This window comes from Prenolepis imparis, unplaced genomic scaffold (genome assembly GCF_030444845.1).
Source record: "Prenolepis imparis isolate NDT839.2.m4 unplaced genomic scaffold, iyPreImpa1.0 SCAF_3, whole genome shotgun sequence".
Classification (NCBI taxonomy): Eukaryota; Metazoa; Arthropoda; class Insecta; order Hymenoptera; family Formicidae; genus Prenolepis; species Prenolepis imparis.
Window position 1 is genome coordinate 3,392,353 of NW_028141161.1, and position 19,059 is coordinate 3,411,411.

At 30.6% G+C, this 19,059-nt stretch overlaps 2 protein-coding genes and 1 pseudogene across 4 annotated transcripts; 2 read left to right on the forward strand and 1 right to left on the reverse strand.

Moving 5' to 3' along the window:
* Window positions 1–1,151: 1,151 nt before the first annotated feature.
* Window positions 1,152–1,994, forward strand: LOC145934266 (uncharacterized; annotated as a pseudogene).
* A 4,461-nt stretch (window positions 1,995–6,455) lies between these two features.
* LOC145934267 (uncharacterized) lies at window positions 6,456–7,706 on the reverse strand. The gene is made up of 5 exons (XM_083034630.1): window positions 7,698–7,706; window positions 7,400–7,529; window positions 6,975–7,196; window positions 6,750–6,832; window positions 6,456–6,650 (listed from the first exon to the last, which is right to left on the reverse strand). The coding sequence occupies exons 1-5, from the start codon at window positions 7,704–7,706 to the stop codon at window positions 6,456–6,458; spliced, it is 639 nt and encodes a 212-aa protein (XP_082890756.1).
* A 6,018-nt stretch (window positions 7,707–13,724) lies between these two features.
* On the forward strand, window positions 13,725–18,425 carry LOC145933835 (uncharacterized). Of its 3 annotated transcripts, XR_014424931.1 has the most exons (5): window positions 13,778–14,022; window positions 14,439–14,572; window positions 17,278–17,338; window positions 17,491–17,719; window positions 18,173–18,425. XR_014424931.1 is itself a non-coding variant. In XM_083033828.1 (3 exons), the coding sequence occupies exon 3, from the start codon at window positions 15,115–15,117 to the stop codon at window positions 17,149–17,151; it is 2,037 nt and encodes a 678-aa protein (XP_082889954.1). In that variant the 5' UTR covers window positions 13,725–14,022; window positions 14,439–14,598; window positions 15,004–15,114; the 3' UTR covers window positions 17,152–17,269. The 3 variants fall into 3 exon arrangements, 2 of the variants coding, with proteins under 2 accessions (XP_082889954.1, XP_082889955.1); XM_083033828.1 differs by lacking the exons at window positions 17,278–17,338; window positions 17,491–17,719; window positions 18,173–18,425 and adding an exon at window positions 15,004–17,269 and having other exon boundaries at window positions 13,725–14,022; window positions 14,439–14,598; XM_083033829.1 differs by lacking the exons at window positions 17,278–17,338; window positions 17,491–17,719; window positions 18,173–18,425 and adding an exon at window positions 15,004–17,269 and having other exon boundaries at window positions 13,725–14,022.
* Window positions 18,426–19,059: the final 634 nt, after the last annotated feature.

The following is a 19,059-nucleotide window of genomic DNA, read 5'->3' on the forward strand; positions in this document are numbered from 1 at the left end:
TTACGGATGTCCACTATTTGTATATCCGATTTCATATATCCTATGTATATACGTTTCTGGAAGTATTGCACATGTAAAATGCGTATGTATATTGCATGTACTATGGATATCCAATATGTGTATATCCGTTTTTTGTATATTCTACATATATAAGTTTTTGAAGCTTCTACGTATATCCATATTTGTGTATACATAAGATGTATTACGGACATCTCATTCATGTATATACGTTTTTGGACATCCTATCTACATACACAAGATTCAATAGACGTACTTTGAATCTTACGGATGTCTTATATACATTCAGGGGACTTATGTGCTGACTGGGTACACAGATTTTCACATTTTTTTCCCCCATGTCAGAAATTCTTCTTAGAGATAACAGTATTTCAGTCTACATCTTAAACATTTTTATAGGCTAGATTTTATTATATTACAAAATTTAATATTCTCTGAAAGACTTTCGGGGGAAAAATCATAAATATCAAAAGCAGATAGTTTTATGTATCGCCCTTTTTTTATACTAGATAAACTTTACGAGAAGCTTTCAGAAAGACTGAGGCTGTGATAAGCAATTTCTACGTTTTTTTTCCCTTACTTATTATCATTCTTAAATACCTAAATACACAGATTTTCACATTTTTTTCCCCATGTTTCAGAAATTCTTCTTAGAGATAACAGTATTTCAGTCTACGTCTTAAACATTTATATAGGCTAGATATTATTATATTTACTCACTCCTACATCTTTTTTTGAAACACCGTCAGGCTTCTTTTGCAACATTTTTTTTGTTATAAAATTTATCTTGGAATTTATAGCTTGTAAACATTAGCGTTGCATTTTTGTCAAATACAGCTGTACAATTTAATAGTTTATACTCTACGAATATTCTGTTTTTTATTTCTTCTAAATTGTTTGTAAAATTCCATATCAGGGTTGTTTTTTTTATTATTGTGCGCGCGCATTTCCCCTCCACTTTTCTATTTTATCTCTTTTCCTATGGTTATTCGGAAAGATTAATCTCATTCGTTCGCCGACATCCAAACGCTCAGTTTCGTTAATAAGAAAGTTTACGGTTCTCGATACTTATTCAACGAATACTTCTCTCTCGGCGCATATTCGGTAATTTTTTTCGAGAAGAAACAATCATCATGAGTAATCACGAGGAAATTTCGAATTTTGCGAAACCATCGGCTTCCTACTGTGTTTCCAAACCAGGATGCAACAACGAGGAAAAAATAAATCAGCATATGCTGTTGCCCACAACGTATGGATTGAATTCATCCTATACAAAGAAACTTCATGTGGGACTGATGGCTGCGAACGGAGATGAGCTGGATTTTCAACCGATTGTTAAATTAACATCTCATGGAGCGTCAGGGATTTATTTTGCTTCGACATGGAATCGTGGCAGAAATTTCAAGAAAATATAGAACGGGTGTCTGCATACTTAAACGGTGATAAAATTAATTTGAGTTCAATTATTATCAACAAGATAATTATAAATTTTACCACCGCGTATGGGGCAAGAGCTGTTCTACTAGCGTATCGTGAAAATGAACAAGGAGATACTTCTTCCGATAACATCGAAGATGAGGGAACAAACGCACCAGTAGCGAAGAAACGAAAAACTTACAACGTCGCAATAGTGATGCAGAGAGCAACTTTTTTAGGATTAGAAAATATAGTTGATTGTGTGAACGCAAATTTGAATCAATTAAATCAATTTAATTTCTTGTAGTGTTAACGAATGTGCGCGATATCTAATTAATGAAATAGAAATTAATCTACCGCTTAATAAATATATTAATAACAGCGTTATAAAACTTACAATCAGAGGTAATAGCAAGGAAATAGAACGTAATGTGCGCACACAAATAAAAGATTTAACATTTCTCGATGTATATTTTGAGATAACATTTTTGGAATTAATCTCACTTTACTTCAATCAAATAACAAGTATAATAGTATTGAAACGAAAATTGTATCCATGAATATTCTTGTAACTTTTTGTGTAATAGCAACATTATTTTATATAAACCACATATATTTTTACTCAAAAAAGTCTATTATTTTCTTTCCCTCTCACCAACCAAAAATTTTTCCATCTTGCATGCATGCACGCTCCTGTTCACCTCTCCCAACGACGAGCCGCGACATCGTCATACGAACAACAATACACATATCGTCATTCCCGTATAATCTCTTCCTTTTCAAACACATTTTGCCGCTATTATCTTCGAAGATTTCCTTCAACGCACCAGAACCTGTGTATGTTTTATTACCTATTTTTTTGTCACCCCGCTGTCATATCGTTAGTCGTCCACTTAAATATAATATTGCGTAATCTCTTCCTTTTAAATTATTTCTTACCGTAATTATTATCGAAGATTTCCTTCGACGCACCGGGATCTATGCAAATACGTTTTATTATCCTTTTTTGTCTCACCGGCGTGACCAATCGGCATTCCCCCCACCATTCCCCTTTCTAGAGTCAGCGGCCGAGTGGTGGGGGTTAGTTTGACGGGCCATATCTGACAGCGTCAACGACCGAGTGGTGGGGGGCCGGCGCCAGTGGCCGAGTGGTGGGGGTTTGTTTTGACGGGCCATACGTGCCCACTTACTACTGTCTTTACTACTCTGCGAGGTCCAATATCTTATTAAAAATAAGAAAAAGAACAGAGCTAAATCTACTTCTGCTCTATGTACTACATATCATTTCCTTTTTTCATTGCAAAGTGTTTTTTGTTCTTTTAATTTCGTTTCCATTAGAATTTTTCGTTATTTTCTGATGTTAATTAATACTTGAAATTTTAATTTATATATGAAGCAGTTTTTGTATTATTAAGTCATTCTATATGTACTTAATAAAATTAATATTACAAGTGTTAAAATAAAAAAAATATTTGAAAATAGAAATGTTTCTGCCTTCATAGGAATTTAAAAATTATTCTTGTACATGTGTTCAATATCCTTTTTTTATTCTTCCTTTTTTATTATAAATATAGTTATAACTGTATTATTTTTCTATACTTTCACCTGTTTATCAATACTGTTTCTTAAACAATTAAACGAGAAATAAAAAAGTTAATTTTAGTAGATTTATTTCAATATTATTATAAGCTCATGTCTTCTTTCTTCTCTGAACCTGTAGCGGGATTCTCTAACGTCTTAACGACAATTGTCGGTATCGTTAACTATACTTATCGACAATTTTCGTTAAGCGCTATTCTATACCGAACAGTCATCTCTTGTTAAGTCAAATCATTAAGTTTCAAAAATTGTCGCTATGTTAACGTAGACTTTGAAAGTCTCGCTACCTACTTAGCGATATTCGATAACTTGTCAGTAAGGACACATTTATACTAAACATACATAAAGTTGAGTAAATTAATAAAATTAAGGATTATAATAAGGATCCCAATATAAGTAATTATACTATTTTGTAGAGAAATATATTTTTCTTTATATGTTCTAATAATTAACTTATTTTATATTCATTTAATAATATCATAGAAGAATTATAATCATAGATCAAATTTACCTTTCATAAAACAAATTATGTTATTGCAATGGGTTTTTTGGCCGATTTTTCAATAATAGTTTTTAAACTGTGCACAAACGCATGTGCGCAGAGTTTAAATTTCGATCTTATAATAAGTTTAAAACTGTTATTGAAATACTATGGCTCTGAGATCACTCAAATATTTTTATTGATAATATCACTGAAACAATTTAAGCTTATTGTTAATTGAGTAATATCAAATTGTTCGTTTTTATTTTAAATTCGCACTACTGACTTATTTAGATGATAAATAGTAAATAATAAATAAATATAAGTTTTTTACAGAATGGCTGATGCCTATCTTGCAGCAAACATATTGGATCTTGAGAATGGTATACATCAACGCGAGCGAAGAGCAGATCGACAAATACGATGCGAAATAGAAGAACCATTTGATTTAACCAATATTGAGTTCAGGGAATTATATCGTTGAACTCCGGAATTGACATCTGATCTCATTGATGTACTTGCACCTCATTTGACACACACAAGAATAACTGGACTGTCTGTAGAGAAGCAAGTAATGTTTTTCTACTTAATATATTAACACCAAATTATATTCATGATTGGATTGCTTATTTTTAAAATATGTGTCATATATAGGTGTTTAAGTTCGTTCAAATCAAACGATTATTTCGTGATATATATTTTGTTCGTTCGTATTTAAGTATGTATTCGTGGTAATGTCACCTAAGAGAAATCTCACGTTATCGGCACCGGTCGTGTTTATTATTATGTTTTTCTTTATCTGGTAACGAGTTGCCGGTTTAACCGTTGCGTTCGCACAGCGAGGGCCCGCGCACACCCGAGGCCACCACCGCTCGCTCCGAAGAGCGTTCGAGAAAATTCGAAAAACATAGGAGGTCAAACCGCCAAGCCGCGTGACTCACTTGTGTTTTGGAAGCGAAGACCGCCAGTTCTTCTTATGCCTCCGATCGTAACGCCGAATTAGATCAGTTTATCTCTGTCTAGGCCACTTATCTCGGAAGAGGTCACGTTTTTGACGATTCGCGACGACGGTTCGCGACGACAATTGTGTCATTCCGGTGGTTCGATCGAAAGAAAGACGAACATATCATTTGTAATTGGGTTGACGAGTGAATTGCCGAGGATCAATCAATTCTCGGAATACTTCAAATTAAAGTGTTGACCACGAAAATAACGAGTCTAACTCTTTCTCTAGTATTTTAATCCTACCTGCTTTCTCTCTCGCTCTCTTTCTCTCTTCCTCTCCAAACATCAAGTTTCTCTTTCCTCGCGCTCGATCAGCTGGAGCTCCAAAATAATAACCCGCGACTTGCTATCCTGCTTCCTCTCATTCTCGCGTATTTCGCGTCCTTTCTTCTCTCAACACTTCTCGCTCTGTCTGAGTGGCACCGGCAAATTCATCGTGTCCGCATGTGACGACAAACAAAGATCGCGTGCGCGAACATAATTAGGAGATAATAGGTATTATCTGCAATAAGATTATATGCGACTGGATGCTATCAACGTCCAGTAGGTGAACAATGGGGTATTTCGATGAGTCAACCATCGATCAGTAGATGCGTTTATCGAGTTACAGACGCGATAAATGAAAATATTTATCGTCAATGGGTGCAGTTTCCTATGACTCCGGAAGCCAGACGGTTTGCAAGAGAGCAGTTTCAGAATGCTCATCAACCTTTTGAAGGAGCTATCGGAGCAATAGATTGCACGCACGTGGCGATTCTTGCTCCTAGGGAACATGAGGAAGCTTACATAAATCACAATGGATATCATTCAATAAATGTGCAAATGGTCGCACACTGATCGCAATTATTTATCAATTTATTGTGTTTTAATTATTATATCATGTTTATTACTTTATAGATATGTGACCCGAATCTCAAGATCCTGAATGTGAATGCTAGATTTCCTGGAGCCAGACATGACGCTTATATTTGGAGTGCTTCTGCTGCGCGTACTGTTATGGAACGCGCATATCATCGCGGCGAAAGAAGAACGTATATCATCGGTATGGGGTTTTTATATTACTATTATATATTATTTGTTGTATATTTTAAACATATTTTCTTACAGGTGACTCAGGATATCCATTAGAACCCTGGTTATTGACTCCTTTGCCTCATGAACGTGAAGGAACTCCACGATTCTTATACAACAAGGCATTGTGCAGTGCAAGAAATTGCGTGGAATGATTGTTTGGAGTACTTAAAAGCACGTGGAGATGTCTTTCCAAGCACAGGGTCTTACAGTATGAACCTGGCTTTGCAGGAAGAATCGTTAATGCATGTGCAGTTCTACACAATATGCGCATTGCTGGCGGTATATATGACAATCCGTTTGAAGACTACGCGAACGGAGATGTATGCGACATTCATATCGATAATGATGATGATGATAATGATATAAATTTACGACCACTTGCACTTGCGCGTCGAATTCAAGATCGTCTTATTGCGGAAAGGTTTGGAAGATAATTGCAATGTACATATAAATTGAATACAATTATATAATAATTATATTTAAATATATAAATTTATATATATTATATTATAAATATATAAATTTAAGAAAACAATTGCAAATTTTGAAGAAAAACTATATCTTATATAACGTAACATATAATCGTTTTATAAAATCGTAACATATATATTTTTTTTGTATATTAATTACAAACACGAAAAAATTTTGGTACGTACTTTGCATACTACGCAAACTTCACCAGTCTTCTTAATATCACATTCTAGTTGATATCACATATTGTATTAAAACTTATTTGTTCGATACGATTCTTGTCAAATCTTACTTTCTAGTTCCTATATTTAGTCTGAAATTAAGTGATATTTATTAGATAATAATTGTATTACTTTTACATTATTTATAACAAAATAACATTTCTTACCTTTTAATTAATATAGCTTGGCAATATATTCTCCAATACTTTTACTAGATTCTCCATTACGCGTATTCTATCCACATCATTCATAGTCTGTACTTCTGCATTATTCGCCAATTTTATAGTAGCCTTGGCCATTTCTGTCATGGCATGGGCATTCATCGTAGCTGCTTCTGCATGAGCTTTTGAGGCCTCTGCAAGTATCTGTAATATTTGACAAGATTACAAAATATTCATGTCATACATCTTAGAAAAATTATATCAACTTTAATTTCAGTCCCGTTTTTGAGATTATTCTCTTACCATCATAGCATCGGCTTGCTTCTGAGCAATGGATTCAAACTGCTCCTTCGATGACTGAAGTTCCGTTGATCTTACACGATTTGCTACAATTTTATAAAAAAAAAAAACAAATAATGAAAGAATTATAAAAAGACCTTTTATAATGCCATTGTACAACAATTTAAAAAATTCTGTTTTCAATTTTCGTACAATAACACTATATAATACTATTTATGCCCTTATTACATCTTCTCGAGAAGACCGATGAACCAATGTTGCGAACAGTAGTCGGTAAATCCGACAGTTTGGAAGTAGAAACACGTGGAATTTTTCTTGTCATCTGCCTCTTATTAACATTTTTGACATTTTGTTCCATAGGGATATTCTCGTTGTCGGATACATTTTCATTCAGTACATCATCGTCAATCGTAGCGATGTCGATGCCAATGTCGGTATCCAAGAAATCAACTGTTAATAAAAAATATATTACAATTAATGCAAATAAGTAATATATTAATTATTTATTACAGTATAATCTACTTTTGTGAAAATAAAATCTATAAAAACTTAACTAGAAAAACTTGAACCTTTTTTTATAAAAATTATATTCATATATTTATTTTTATTTTAACATTAATACTTTTAACATTTATTATAATAAAAATATTTACTTCTATCTTCGTTCAAAATTGGCAGGTCTTCTTGCAAGTTTTCTTGTGGAAGGGTATTGCAAATGTTTATTACTTGTGGGATATCCATCAATACTTGCGAATTTCCACAGATTAGTTCGTTTTGTAAAGACTATAGACATGAAAAAGGCATATTATGTATTAGGCAATTATATAGATAAATATCATCTCATATCTCTTATACATATATATGTATATATTAATATATATATATATATATATATATATATATATATATATACATACCATATGCATACATATATAGTATATATATACATACCATATGCATACATAGGTGTATATAGTGTGTATATATATATATGTTTTATAATTGATCATTATAGGATTATTATATATGAAGTATTTATAATTAAAAATATATATATGTATTCACAAAATGGTAGGCAAGAATGAGCCAACGCAGTTGTTAAGGTGTCAGATGTATAATTATTAAAGTCAAATTACAAAGATCTTCATATAAATAAAAATGATATATAAAAAGCGTTTCGACCTGTATTTAGGTCATCTTCAGCGCAACAATATTGGAAAAAGCATTATTGAAAAACTTAATTAATAATGTTAATATATAAGAATGCATCCTATATCGAATTCGCTATGAAACCGCAGAGTAAAACCTTAAGTGCTGAGAATACGTGTCTCAGTCTTTATAATGTTAATATATAAGAATAAAACGCATCCTATATCGAATTCGCTATGAAACCGCAGAGTAAAAACTTAAGTGCTGAGAATCGTGTCTCAGTCTTTATATGAAAACGGTCATCTATTCCTCGCCTGCACATCTTTTCACTCAACGATTGAAAAGCCGGAGAGCGAAAGAGTTATATGTTGACCAGTATACCTGTGTGGTTGTATTTACAAGCGTAAAAATCCGCAATATAATAAAGGTATAAAGGTAATCACAAAAATCACTAAGAATTTAACTCACATATAACGTGCTGCGACGAAACACGACTCGTAATTCAGTAAGTCCAACAATAACGATTGCGGCATAAGACAATCTTCTTAAAACACTAATGTAAGAATAAAATGGATCTGTCCTTGGAAGGACAGGGACGCTAAATATGTGAGCATGAATTTCTACGTAGTCATATCAACAATATAAGTCAACATTATAAACAAACATAAAATCACAAGTAAATCAAATTTTAGAAAGTCTGTTGTCGCGTTAAAATAATTATGATGTAATGGATGGGCTCCTCCCTCTCTCCCATTATTGCGGACATAGTCATGCAAGACCTTGAAGAACGGGCTCTAGAGAAACTTGGATTCATCCCCCCTTTCTACATTAGATATGTAGATGATATCGCTTTAGCGGTGCCCTCCTCTGCTCTTAACCATACATTGGATATTTTCTATTAATTATCTATTAATCATCTATTACATATATGTAATTATATTTATATAAATATACTTATTTATATAATCAAACATATATATACTTATAATGTTTATATAAATAATACATTATTATTCCCAGCAAACACATGTAACTGATATTTTCCGTTATATAACCAGAAAGTATCTGGAAAGTATCATTGATATGTAACTAATTTATGTATATAATACATAAATGTGCTTTTGCTTTACATTTCATATATGTAAAAATAGCATAAAAGATACATAATTATATTATTATCTGATACGTATCATAGTTATACATAGTTACATAATAAGTAACATACATGTATGTTACATGTACTGCTAAATGTCAGCAACAAAAGTACTTCTCTGATATATCAGAGATATATCTATATAATGTAAATATATTTATGTTACATAATCATGCTACTATACTACATAATATCGTTTCACAGATAATGATACGTATCAGATAGTAGTATAATTATGTATCTTTTATATGCTATTTTTACATATATGAAATAAGCAAAAGCACATTTATGTATTATATACACAAATTAGTTACATATCAATGATACTTTCCAGATACTTTCTGTTTATATAACGGGAAATATCAGTTATAGAACTATCTTATTTGCATTATATAAATAGAACTCTCGCAACATTCAATAAAAAAAATTATAGGATATGGCTAAAAAATGAAATCTTTACGAGATATTTTATAATTGATATAATTTTATATAAACTATGAAATATCTCATAAAATATTCATTTTTCGTTAATTTTACCTCAATACTTATGCACAAAATAAAAAAAAAATTGGTGTAAAGGAAATATATAGTTGTAAAAAAACATGTAGCTGCTATAGTTTCAATTTACATACTTTTTCTTGAAAACAACTGTTTTTTACACTAATTTATTTATCTCATTATTTTGTGCATAAGTAGAAGTAAGATTATAAAAAAATGAATATTTTATGAGATATATTTCATAGTTTATGTAATTATAAAAATTTCTTGTAATGATTTCATTTCCTACCCATTTTATAACTTTTTATGTTGCGAAGATTCGATTTATATAATAAAAATAAGATAGGTTCATTTAAAAAATTAGGTTCTCTAAATATCTTTGAAAAATGCATTGAAGAACAATTTCACGAAATTATCCTCCTTCGAAATCTTATAATTTTTATATAAAACATTTTTCCCACAAATGTTTTATTTTTCTGATAATCCACTGTATCAAATAAAATATCTTGTATATATATATATATATATATATATATATATATATATATATACGTATATTATGTATGTATGCATACATGTAAATATAAGAAATGTATGATGCATGCATTTATGAATATATAATACTTATATATTCTGAATATTTATAATGTAGCTTTCTATAAGTCACAATCTATCTAATACAGTTCATTATTTCCAATCGATATAATCAACAGATAAAAATTTATTACTTCAATATTATGTGTGTGCATGTATACACACACTTACAATACATTGTTTGTCTCGATTGCAACAGAATACTTTTACAATATTCTGAATATTTTAAATATAGAATGGACCCCTCCCCGTCCATTCCCGTGAGAACGCAACCAATATGTTTTTCGTCTCTCCGATTATAATTTGCAATCTAGATGATTGATGCAGCTTTTTCTGGCCAATTGTAGAGTATAGATTTTTGAAGTCTATATTCTTATCAGAATAGATTTTTAAAAATAATTTCTTATTATTTTGGAAAAGGTGAGAGTTTATTGCTTTCTAGAATTTTATAGAAATGTTCTCTCATGTATTTTACATTTTTGGAGTACTTTTCCTCGCAAGGATTGCCTCCTAAGGCTATAGTCGTGGCAAAAGCTGCAGCAAAAATTCCACAACATATTCCATCAGGTTGTGTTTGAACCTTTTCAAAAATGATGTCACTCGAGTTTACTGTAGGGTAACGAAGATGTATATAATTTTTTTCTTTAGCTATCAATTTATCGTATGTACAGCCAGGTAGACTATCGTACACGCGAAGTTTGGTGCCGTCAAAGGAAATACATCTCCAGTGATTACTACAATTCCCTCCAATTATTTGTAAGCTTTTATCACTACGACTAGCTTTAATCATGTGAGGGTATTCTATATATAGCACACTTTGCGTTTCGAAATGAGAAGTTTCTCTTATAATACGCAAAAATAGATCCAACGATTCATCGTTTAATTGACTTGTCACACGCAAGATATTGTCCTTTACCAAATAAAGAGGAGCAAATGTGTTTAACAGTTTTTCATTTCTTTTTATATCATCTTCAGATATAGCTCGTTCGTTATTTGTGTAGCTTATGATAATGCAATCATCATCTTGCTCTTTATTCAGAGCAATATCAGCAATATCAGTTATTATTGCTTCCATCGAAACGTTCGGTTTGAATCGTTTGCTCTCTTCTATGTCATTTTCACTTTTTATTATATTTGGTCTCTTTATTTGATTTATTGTCATTTTTTTTGTTGCTTCTTCTTTAGCTTCTATAATGTATCTTGGATTTCTGATTGGCATATGCCTATTGTGACGACTGTCCAAGATTTCAGGAAGCATGCATTCGTTATAGAAGCGTGTTAAGAAAGGCAGCATTTGATTTCTCCAAAAAATATTGTCTGCCTCAATGCGCAATATTTTCATGCTTTGTGGAGTCCAAACAGCAAAAATACAATATTCTCGCCGTGTTATGTTCAATTGACCTTGAACTTGATAAAAATATCGATGATTTCGATTTATTTTATGTGCATCTTTTTTATCAAAAATACCTTTCAAAGAAGGCAATGTCTCTACAGCTATTTCTGCTGTCAAATGTTCAGCTGACAGAGGACATTTTATTTCCACTAGACCATTTTCATCAATAATTCCGTCAGGAGAAGCACCCAAGCACGGATTTTCAGTATCGATAAATAATCCGCAAGGTTCTATTTCTTTATTTAATTTTATAGCCAATTCTTTCCTTGCTACTTCTTCGTTCTCGCGAACCATATTTTAGGGCTGTGGTATCAATGAACGAAGGATATAAAATGGCTTTTACTGTTGTTGCACAAGACGTTGTCGGTGTCATGCGACATACAGGTCCAAAATTGGATGCTGTTAACATTTCTCGTCTCAATGATAACCATAATTCCGAGTCCCTTTGGTCTCTCGTATCGAATTCAATTTTGTTCCAGTTTTTCGCATTTTCGGACAATTTTTCTAAATGATTTTGCCGAAGTTGCTCAAATACATCAGATGGAAGATCTGGTTTTTGAGACTGCGGACCATAATAACGATCTGTTCCTGTCTCTTGTTTGAATTTTTTTGCCTTCCTTGCACTTGTCGAGATTCTCTGGTTTTTGCAACTTTTATTTGTCGTTGTTTTTCTAGTTTCTCAACAATGGGCGGAACAGTTTTATCCATGCTCTTTCTGTAATGGCTTGTTGCGTATTAAATTGCACAGCTGCTGCCGCAACTCTGGCATTGTAAGAGCCTCGTTTACCAAAATGAATGCGCTTTCCACCAATTTCTTTGCAGATTATCGAATTAAACGATTCTGCAGGATTATTGGTTAAATTCAGCAATAAGCTGTCGGAATAACCGCTTAGATATGTGATAGCGCTTTCTATCTTTTGATATAAACCATGTATTTTCAAAAGTGGAACATAATTTTTGTTTGTTTTACTATCCTTCTCTTCGCATATATGACCGCGTGCTTCGCATCGCTTATGTTCGCCAAAAACATGGCTAGGAATGTTCAATATATCTTTCTGCAATTCCATAGCCTTACAATGTTGAGGTGTTTGTTGGTCTTTTCTTCGTAATTCGGCTGCCTTTTCTACCTCTTTTCTGATATGTTTTATGTTGTTTTTCACAACATTTCGTAACTCTGTAAAGCCACGCTGCCTCTGCGTTTTTGGCTGAGTTGTCTCTGCCACAGCTTTGAGCTTTTTACATAAATTGCGAAGTAAATTCGTGCATTCTATTTTTTTTACTGTAACCATTTGTTCACTATATGGTCTATTATCAATAATGGCCTGATAAAAACTACTATCACCATCGGCAATAACTGTTTTAAAAATCAGCCCATGCATTTCGAGGCTACATTTGAAACCTTCCGCGATGGCATCGCTCTCCATCCTTGTGGAGCTTTCGTTGCGATCAAAATTTTTGTAGCATTTGTGAGCTTTTGGTTCAGTACCTTTTCGCTCTGCTATATCACATATTGCGCAAAATTTATTGCGGACACCGACGAAGAGAATCTTTTTCGTACGATAACCAATTATAGCTCCGATACCGGAAGGAGAATTGTAGGCACTGCCATACGATCTCTTCATCCAACTACCATCTGCTACAACTGTTATATACGGAATACACGGAATTTATAACTTTGTTTCTCTCAAGAGCGAGTTGCTTTTCAACTTCGCCAGCTATTTTCATACTTTCCATGGCTGTTTTTTCAAAAGCATCGACTAATTTTTCTCTATTTTTTATGTATTTTGACTCGGATATGCAAGGAATATTCATGATTGCACATTGCTCATTCAACTGGGCATAGCCAATTCCTACTGTAACAGTTCCTGCTACAGCAGCCATACCAATATCTAATGTTTCTGGCTCTTCGGGTTCTGAGTAGATAGTGGCTTTAGTATGGCACATTTGGCACTGGAAAGTCAAATGCGTCTTAAACTCTTTGGTATCAGTCTTTATGAGTTTCCAATCTCTAAATTGGCACTCTATTCCTTGCATATGATCCCAGCAAACACAAAATATAACTGCAATATAACATAAAAGTAACCTGTGATATAACAGATGTTATATCTTAGTTACGTTGAGGCTATGTATCTCATTATATATCTACAATATAACTATGTAATATAATTGTAACATTTTTTTGTTATTTACTCGTTACAATAAAGTAACAGCAACATAACATAAATATAATACATTATATAACAGATGTTATATCGAAGTTATATAGATGTTATATAATATGTTATATGACATTTACATAGATATTATAAAATATGTAATATAACGTCTACATAACTATTATATTGACATTACGTATTTTGAATTACGCGGGATTTGTTTTAACAGTATAGCAACGCCATTGCTATACATACCATAATTCCGTTTCCGATCTGTGCGGCATGGAGTGATCTGAGTGATATGGCGACATGAGGTGATTTTTCTTATCTGAGGTAATCCTTTTTTTCTTAATTAAATATATATGTGTTAAACATTGCATCAAGTCAGAAAAAAAAATTTCATCTAAATATATACAATATTAAGTTAACATTTTTCATAATTTATCATAAAGCTATTCTGCCTATAAATTTGAGGTTATTGTTGATTGTGAAAATATGCATATAAAAGTATATAATCAGTTGAGTTTTAAATCTTTTGGCATTCCTTTAATATTCGCTATACTTTCATAACGATAAAGATGATAACCTCAAATTATTAGGTATAATATTGTATATAATTAATCATCAAAGATACTTATATATTAACAAATTGTACAACACACACACACACACACATATATATATATATATACATATGTATTATAAAAATATTCATAACTTTAATTTACATATTTTTTAATCCGTCACAGGCTGTACACGAAATACATCGATTGAATATCAATCCAAAAATTGTCTTCTTTCCGCCAGTCAAACAAATATTTGTGTTGTGCGTACGTGCTTTGCAGTATATGGAACAGTGAGAAAATTATTGTCATCAACGAAGGTATATTACTTTGATAGTAATTTAAGGTAATATTTACATAAATAATTCTATTTGTTATCGTTTTCTGTCAAAATGTATTACTTTATTTTTTATATATGGAATTTGGTTTGACGTATCAAGCATATAAAAAACCTGTTGTGCACTATTCTAATCTAACAGTATAAAATGCAAATACTTTGAGTGATAAAATTGCTTAATAATACATATTTTAATATTTCGCCAAAAAATGTATTGAGAATTTCATAATTTTTAAAAGTATTTTGAAAATCCGAGGAATTGTTTTTTTTCCAAGAAGATATTTATTAACATTTAACTAGACAGCTTGATATATTTCTCACAAAGAAAGTCATTAAATTTTCATGTTAATATATATTTTATTGTCATTTTTTTATTAATGCTAATAAATGATAATGAATGAATAACATTTTCAGAAATATAAAGAAAGGTTTCTTTCAATTTGTACGACAACAAATATAAGCTATTTTAAACACATCAACACGCATATTTTAGTACTTATTACTACGAAATATTATTAATTCAACATGCCAAAGGACATAAGATTTTTATCTAAAAGACGAAAGAATCAATTAATCAATTGTCAATATAATTTACATAAAAATTTAAATTTATTACAATTAGCCGAATCAAACAAAGCATGTAATAATATTAAAGAATCAACATTAACTCGTGAAGAATGTAACAATAATATATCTTGTAAAGATAATATATTATTTAACGATTCTAATGAATTTCATGAATTATTATTTGAGATAGAACATGATACGAATAACAAAAAAGAATGTAACATTGAATTAAAGCATAATACACCTACAACAAATATGTCCCATTCTAATAATGAGAATAATTTATGGAAGGATTTACAAATGTTAATTATTAATTATAATATTCCACATAGCTGTGCAAACGAATTACTTCGTATTCTTATAACACATGGTCATGTGGAATTACCTTATGATGTCAGATGTCTACTTAGAACGCCACGAAATACATTTATGCATATTAAATCTATGGGCAACGGTCGTTACTTTCATTTTGGTATTTCGTCTTCTCTTGAGCGATCAATACAGATGTATTCTACATTTATAAAAACAAATGAAATTACATTAAATATAAATACAGATGGTTTACCACTTTGTAAAAGTTCTGGAAGCCAATTTTGGCCTATTATGGGATCAATAGAAGGAATAGATATTTACACATCACCATTCATAATCGGTGTGTACCATGGCATGTGCAAGCCTAATGATGCAAACGAATTTTTAACTGATTTTATCAATGACTTTATTTCTCTTTCACAAAATGGAATAACTGTTTTGAACACTAAATATACTGTTGCTATTGGTGCAATACTATGCGATGCCCCAGCTAGGGCATTTATTACATGCACCAAAGGCCATACAGGATATTTCTCTTGTCCTAAATGTATACAAGAAGGTGATTTTGTTCATAATAGAGTAGTCTTTCCACAAACTCATAATACGTTGCGTACTAATGATGCATTTAAAAATCGTGCCCAACCTGAACATCATACAGGTGATTCCATATTAGAAAAACTTCATATTGGAATGATATCGCAAATTCCACTGGATTATATGCATCTTGTTTGTTTAGGTGTTACAAAACGATTGTTACAAATTTGGCAAAGGGGAAATAAACATTTCAGATTATCGAAAGAGTGTGTAAATTTAATTTCACAACATTTAATGGTGATTAAGCCATATATTCCAGTGGAATTTGCGAGAAAACCTAGAGATTTACGAGACATTGATAGATGGAAAGCCACTGAATTACGTCAGTTTTTATTGTATACTGGAATTGTAGTTATGAAGTCCACGATATCTTCAATTTATTATAATCACTTTTTATGTCTTAGTGTTGCAATTAGAATATTGATTGATCCACAATTGTGCGTGACATTTAATGACTATGCAAATTCATTATTATTGCATTTTGTATCGAATTACGGGAATATTTATGGTGACCAATATCTCTCATATAATGTGCATAATCTTATTCATCTAGCCAATGATGTAAACATGTTTGGTTCTTTAGACAACTTTAGTTGTTTCAAATATGAGAATAATATGCAAAAAATTAAGAAAAAATTGCGATCAGGAAAACCTTTAGAGGAATTAATAAATCGTACATCTGAAGAATTACAGCTTCCAATTCAACCGTGTCACAAAAAAAAATATCCTATTGTTATTTACACACAAAAAAACAATATTTCTCATCTACAATTCAAAACTTTTAAAATTGCTATTAACAAAGCTGATAATTGTGCTTTACTGTATGATATGTCTGTGATTTTTGTTTTGGAAATTTTTGAAGACCGTGGGATTGTATTTATTCGTGCGCAACGATTTTTAAATCTTAAATCTCTATTTACTAAACCATGTCCTTCGGAAAAACTTGGTATATTCATGATACCAAATATTACTTGTTTTAATATTATTAAAATTCCAGCGACACAAATACAAAGAAAGTGCGTAAAATTGAAATTTTTTGATGAAAGTAATTCGTTTGTTACAATATCACTTTTACATAGTAATAATTAAAATGCATTTTGAGTAGATTTGATATATTCTACATTTTTTATTTTTGCATAACTTTATAAATTAATTTTAACTAATACGTTATGATGATTTTAATATAAATATTTTACTTTATCTTTCGTCTTTAAGATAAATGTTATATATGCGTTGTAATTTTTGTGGAATTTTCATTTATGGATATCATTAATGTGTGAGTACAATCTTTTAAAATTTAGGCAATTAATATTTTCGCATGAATATATTATAATATATCTATAATATCACAGATATGATATTATATCTTTGTATGAAATGTTGATCAACATTTACTGTTTATATATATACATATGTATTTACCAACAGATAATGGATGCTTATACCAAACAAGATAAAAAAAATTATGCAGTAGTTAAATTTCTGTCGGATGGTACATTTTCTGAAATTCCTACTACCTGGCTTTGTAAAGAAGGTGAGACAGATCAATGTTGGTGGCCGCCACGAACAGCAAATAGCGCAATTTTAATTACAAATTGTGCAAGTCCAAATACCGACATATGGAGCAGACATGAGATAGAAATAATAAAATATTGTTGTAAGTACTTATACATTCTCTATATAGTCTCTATTTTTAATCATAAATATTTTTTCTTAAATTTAAAATTATTTATATAATAAAACAATAAATAAAACTTAATATAATCGTATATTTTACAATAATTGTCAAAATAAATGCGCGTATTAGCGCAGAAAAATGTTTCTATAATTTATTTGTAAATTTATTCAAATAAAGATTAATAGCTAAAAAATATATTATTATTTACAGCTTTGTTTATGTAATGAAATTAAATTTTAAAGTTAATATATAATATTTTTAACATTTAAAACATTTAATTCTAAATTGAAATTTAAGAAATACATTTAATTCTAAATTGAAATTTAAGAAATACATTTAATTCTAATATTAAATTTAAGAATAAAGCATTTTTTTCAATCACGATGCGACTTATACGAAAAATTGACATTATTTTTACTTTCTTTTTTACAGCGTCATTAGAATCAGCTCGAAAAAGTGCATCAGATGCATATTATCACACAACTGATGACGAACGATTAGGACGAGGAAAAAGACAATCGCGCCCATATAATCGATACAGTAGTGATGAAGAACACGAAGAAACACAATCTCGAAAATTTAATAAAAAACAACGTTCATGTAATCGTAGCAATAACAGTGACGAAGAAGAATACGAAGAAACACAATCTCGAGAATTAAACATTAAAAGTACATCTTGTCAAAGTATGTAAAATATACTCGCATCCATAAAATTATCGCATCACTAAATGTTAAAATTTTGGATAATAAGAATGTGGACATATGGAACGCTCTCATTATATTAATGCTAACAAATTTTACAATATTTGATAAATATTTTGTATAGATATACAATCCTTTTTTTTGAGGTACAAAAAGTCCTTAACAATTTACCATTTTTTAATTTAAAGTAGCTTAAGTTACTGTTTACAAAATTTTGTAAAAATATAAATAGATTGTAAATCTTTGAAAGATTTAAATTATAGTACAATGCATATTTTGTGAAAAACAAGTTGTATCAATACTTTATTGTTTGTCGATTTTGAAAGGAGATATCAGTGAAGATTACTTTAGTATGAACTTTATTTTATATACAATGTAATTTAAAAAATGGTTAGTATGTTGGTTAATATGTTACAGAGAGCGGGAGAAAAACTTGCCACATACTTTTAGAGATTGTTTCATATGTAACCGCATATAAAAAGAAAGATCTTTAAATTGTGATATATATATTCTATTACTATTTTTTTATGGTACTCATTTTATTAATAGTCTGATTTTTAAATATATATTTTTAGGAAAAAGACTTACAGAAAAAAACTGTTCGAGTGCTATTGCAT

Coding starts and splice junctions, on each gene's coding strand:
- LOC145934267 (XM_083034630.1), bottom strand. Junction 6,833..6,974: donor ATCGGTCTTCTCGAGAAGAT/GTAATAAGGGCA, acceptor ATAAAATTGTAG/CAAATCGTGTAAGATCAACG. Junction 6,651..6,749: donor AGCAAGCCGATGCTATGATG/GTAAGAGAATAA, acceptor CAAATATTACAG/ATACTTGCAGAGGCCTCAAA.
- LOC145933835 (XM_083033828.1), top strand. CDS start 15,115: ATGCCAAAGGACATAAGATTTTTATCTAAAAGACGAAAGAATCAATTA.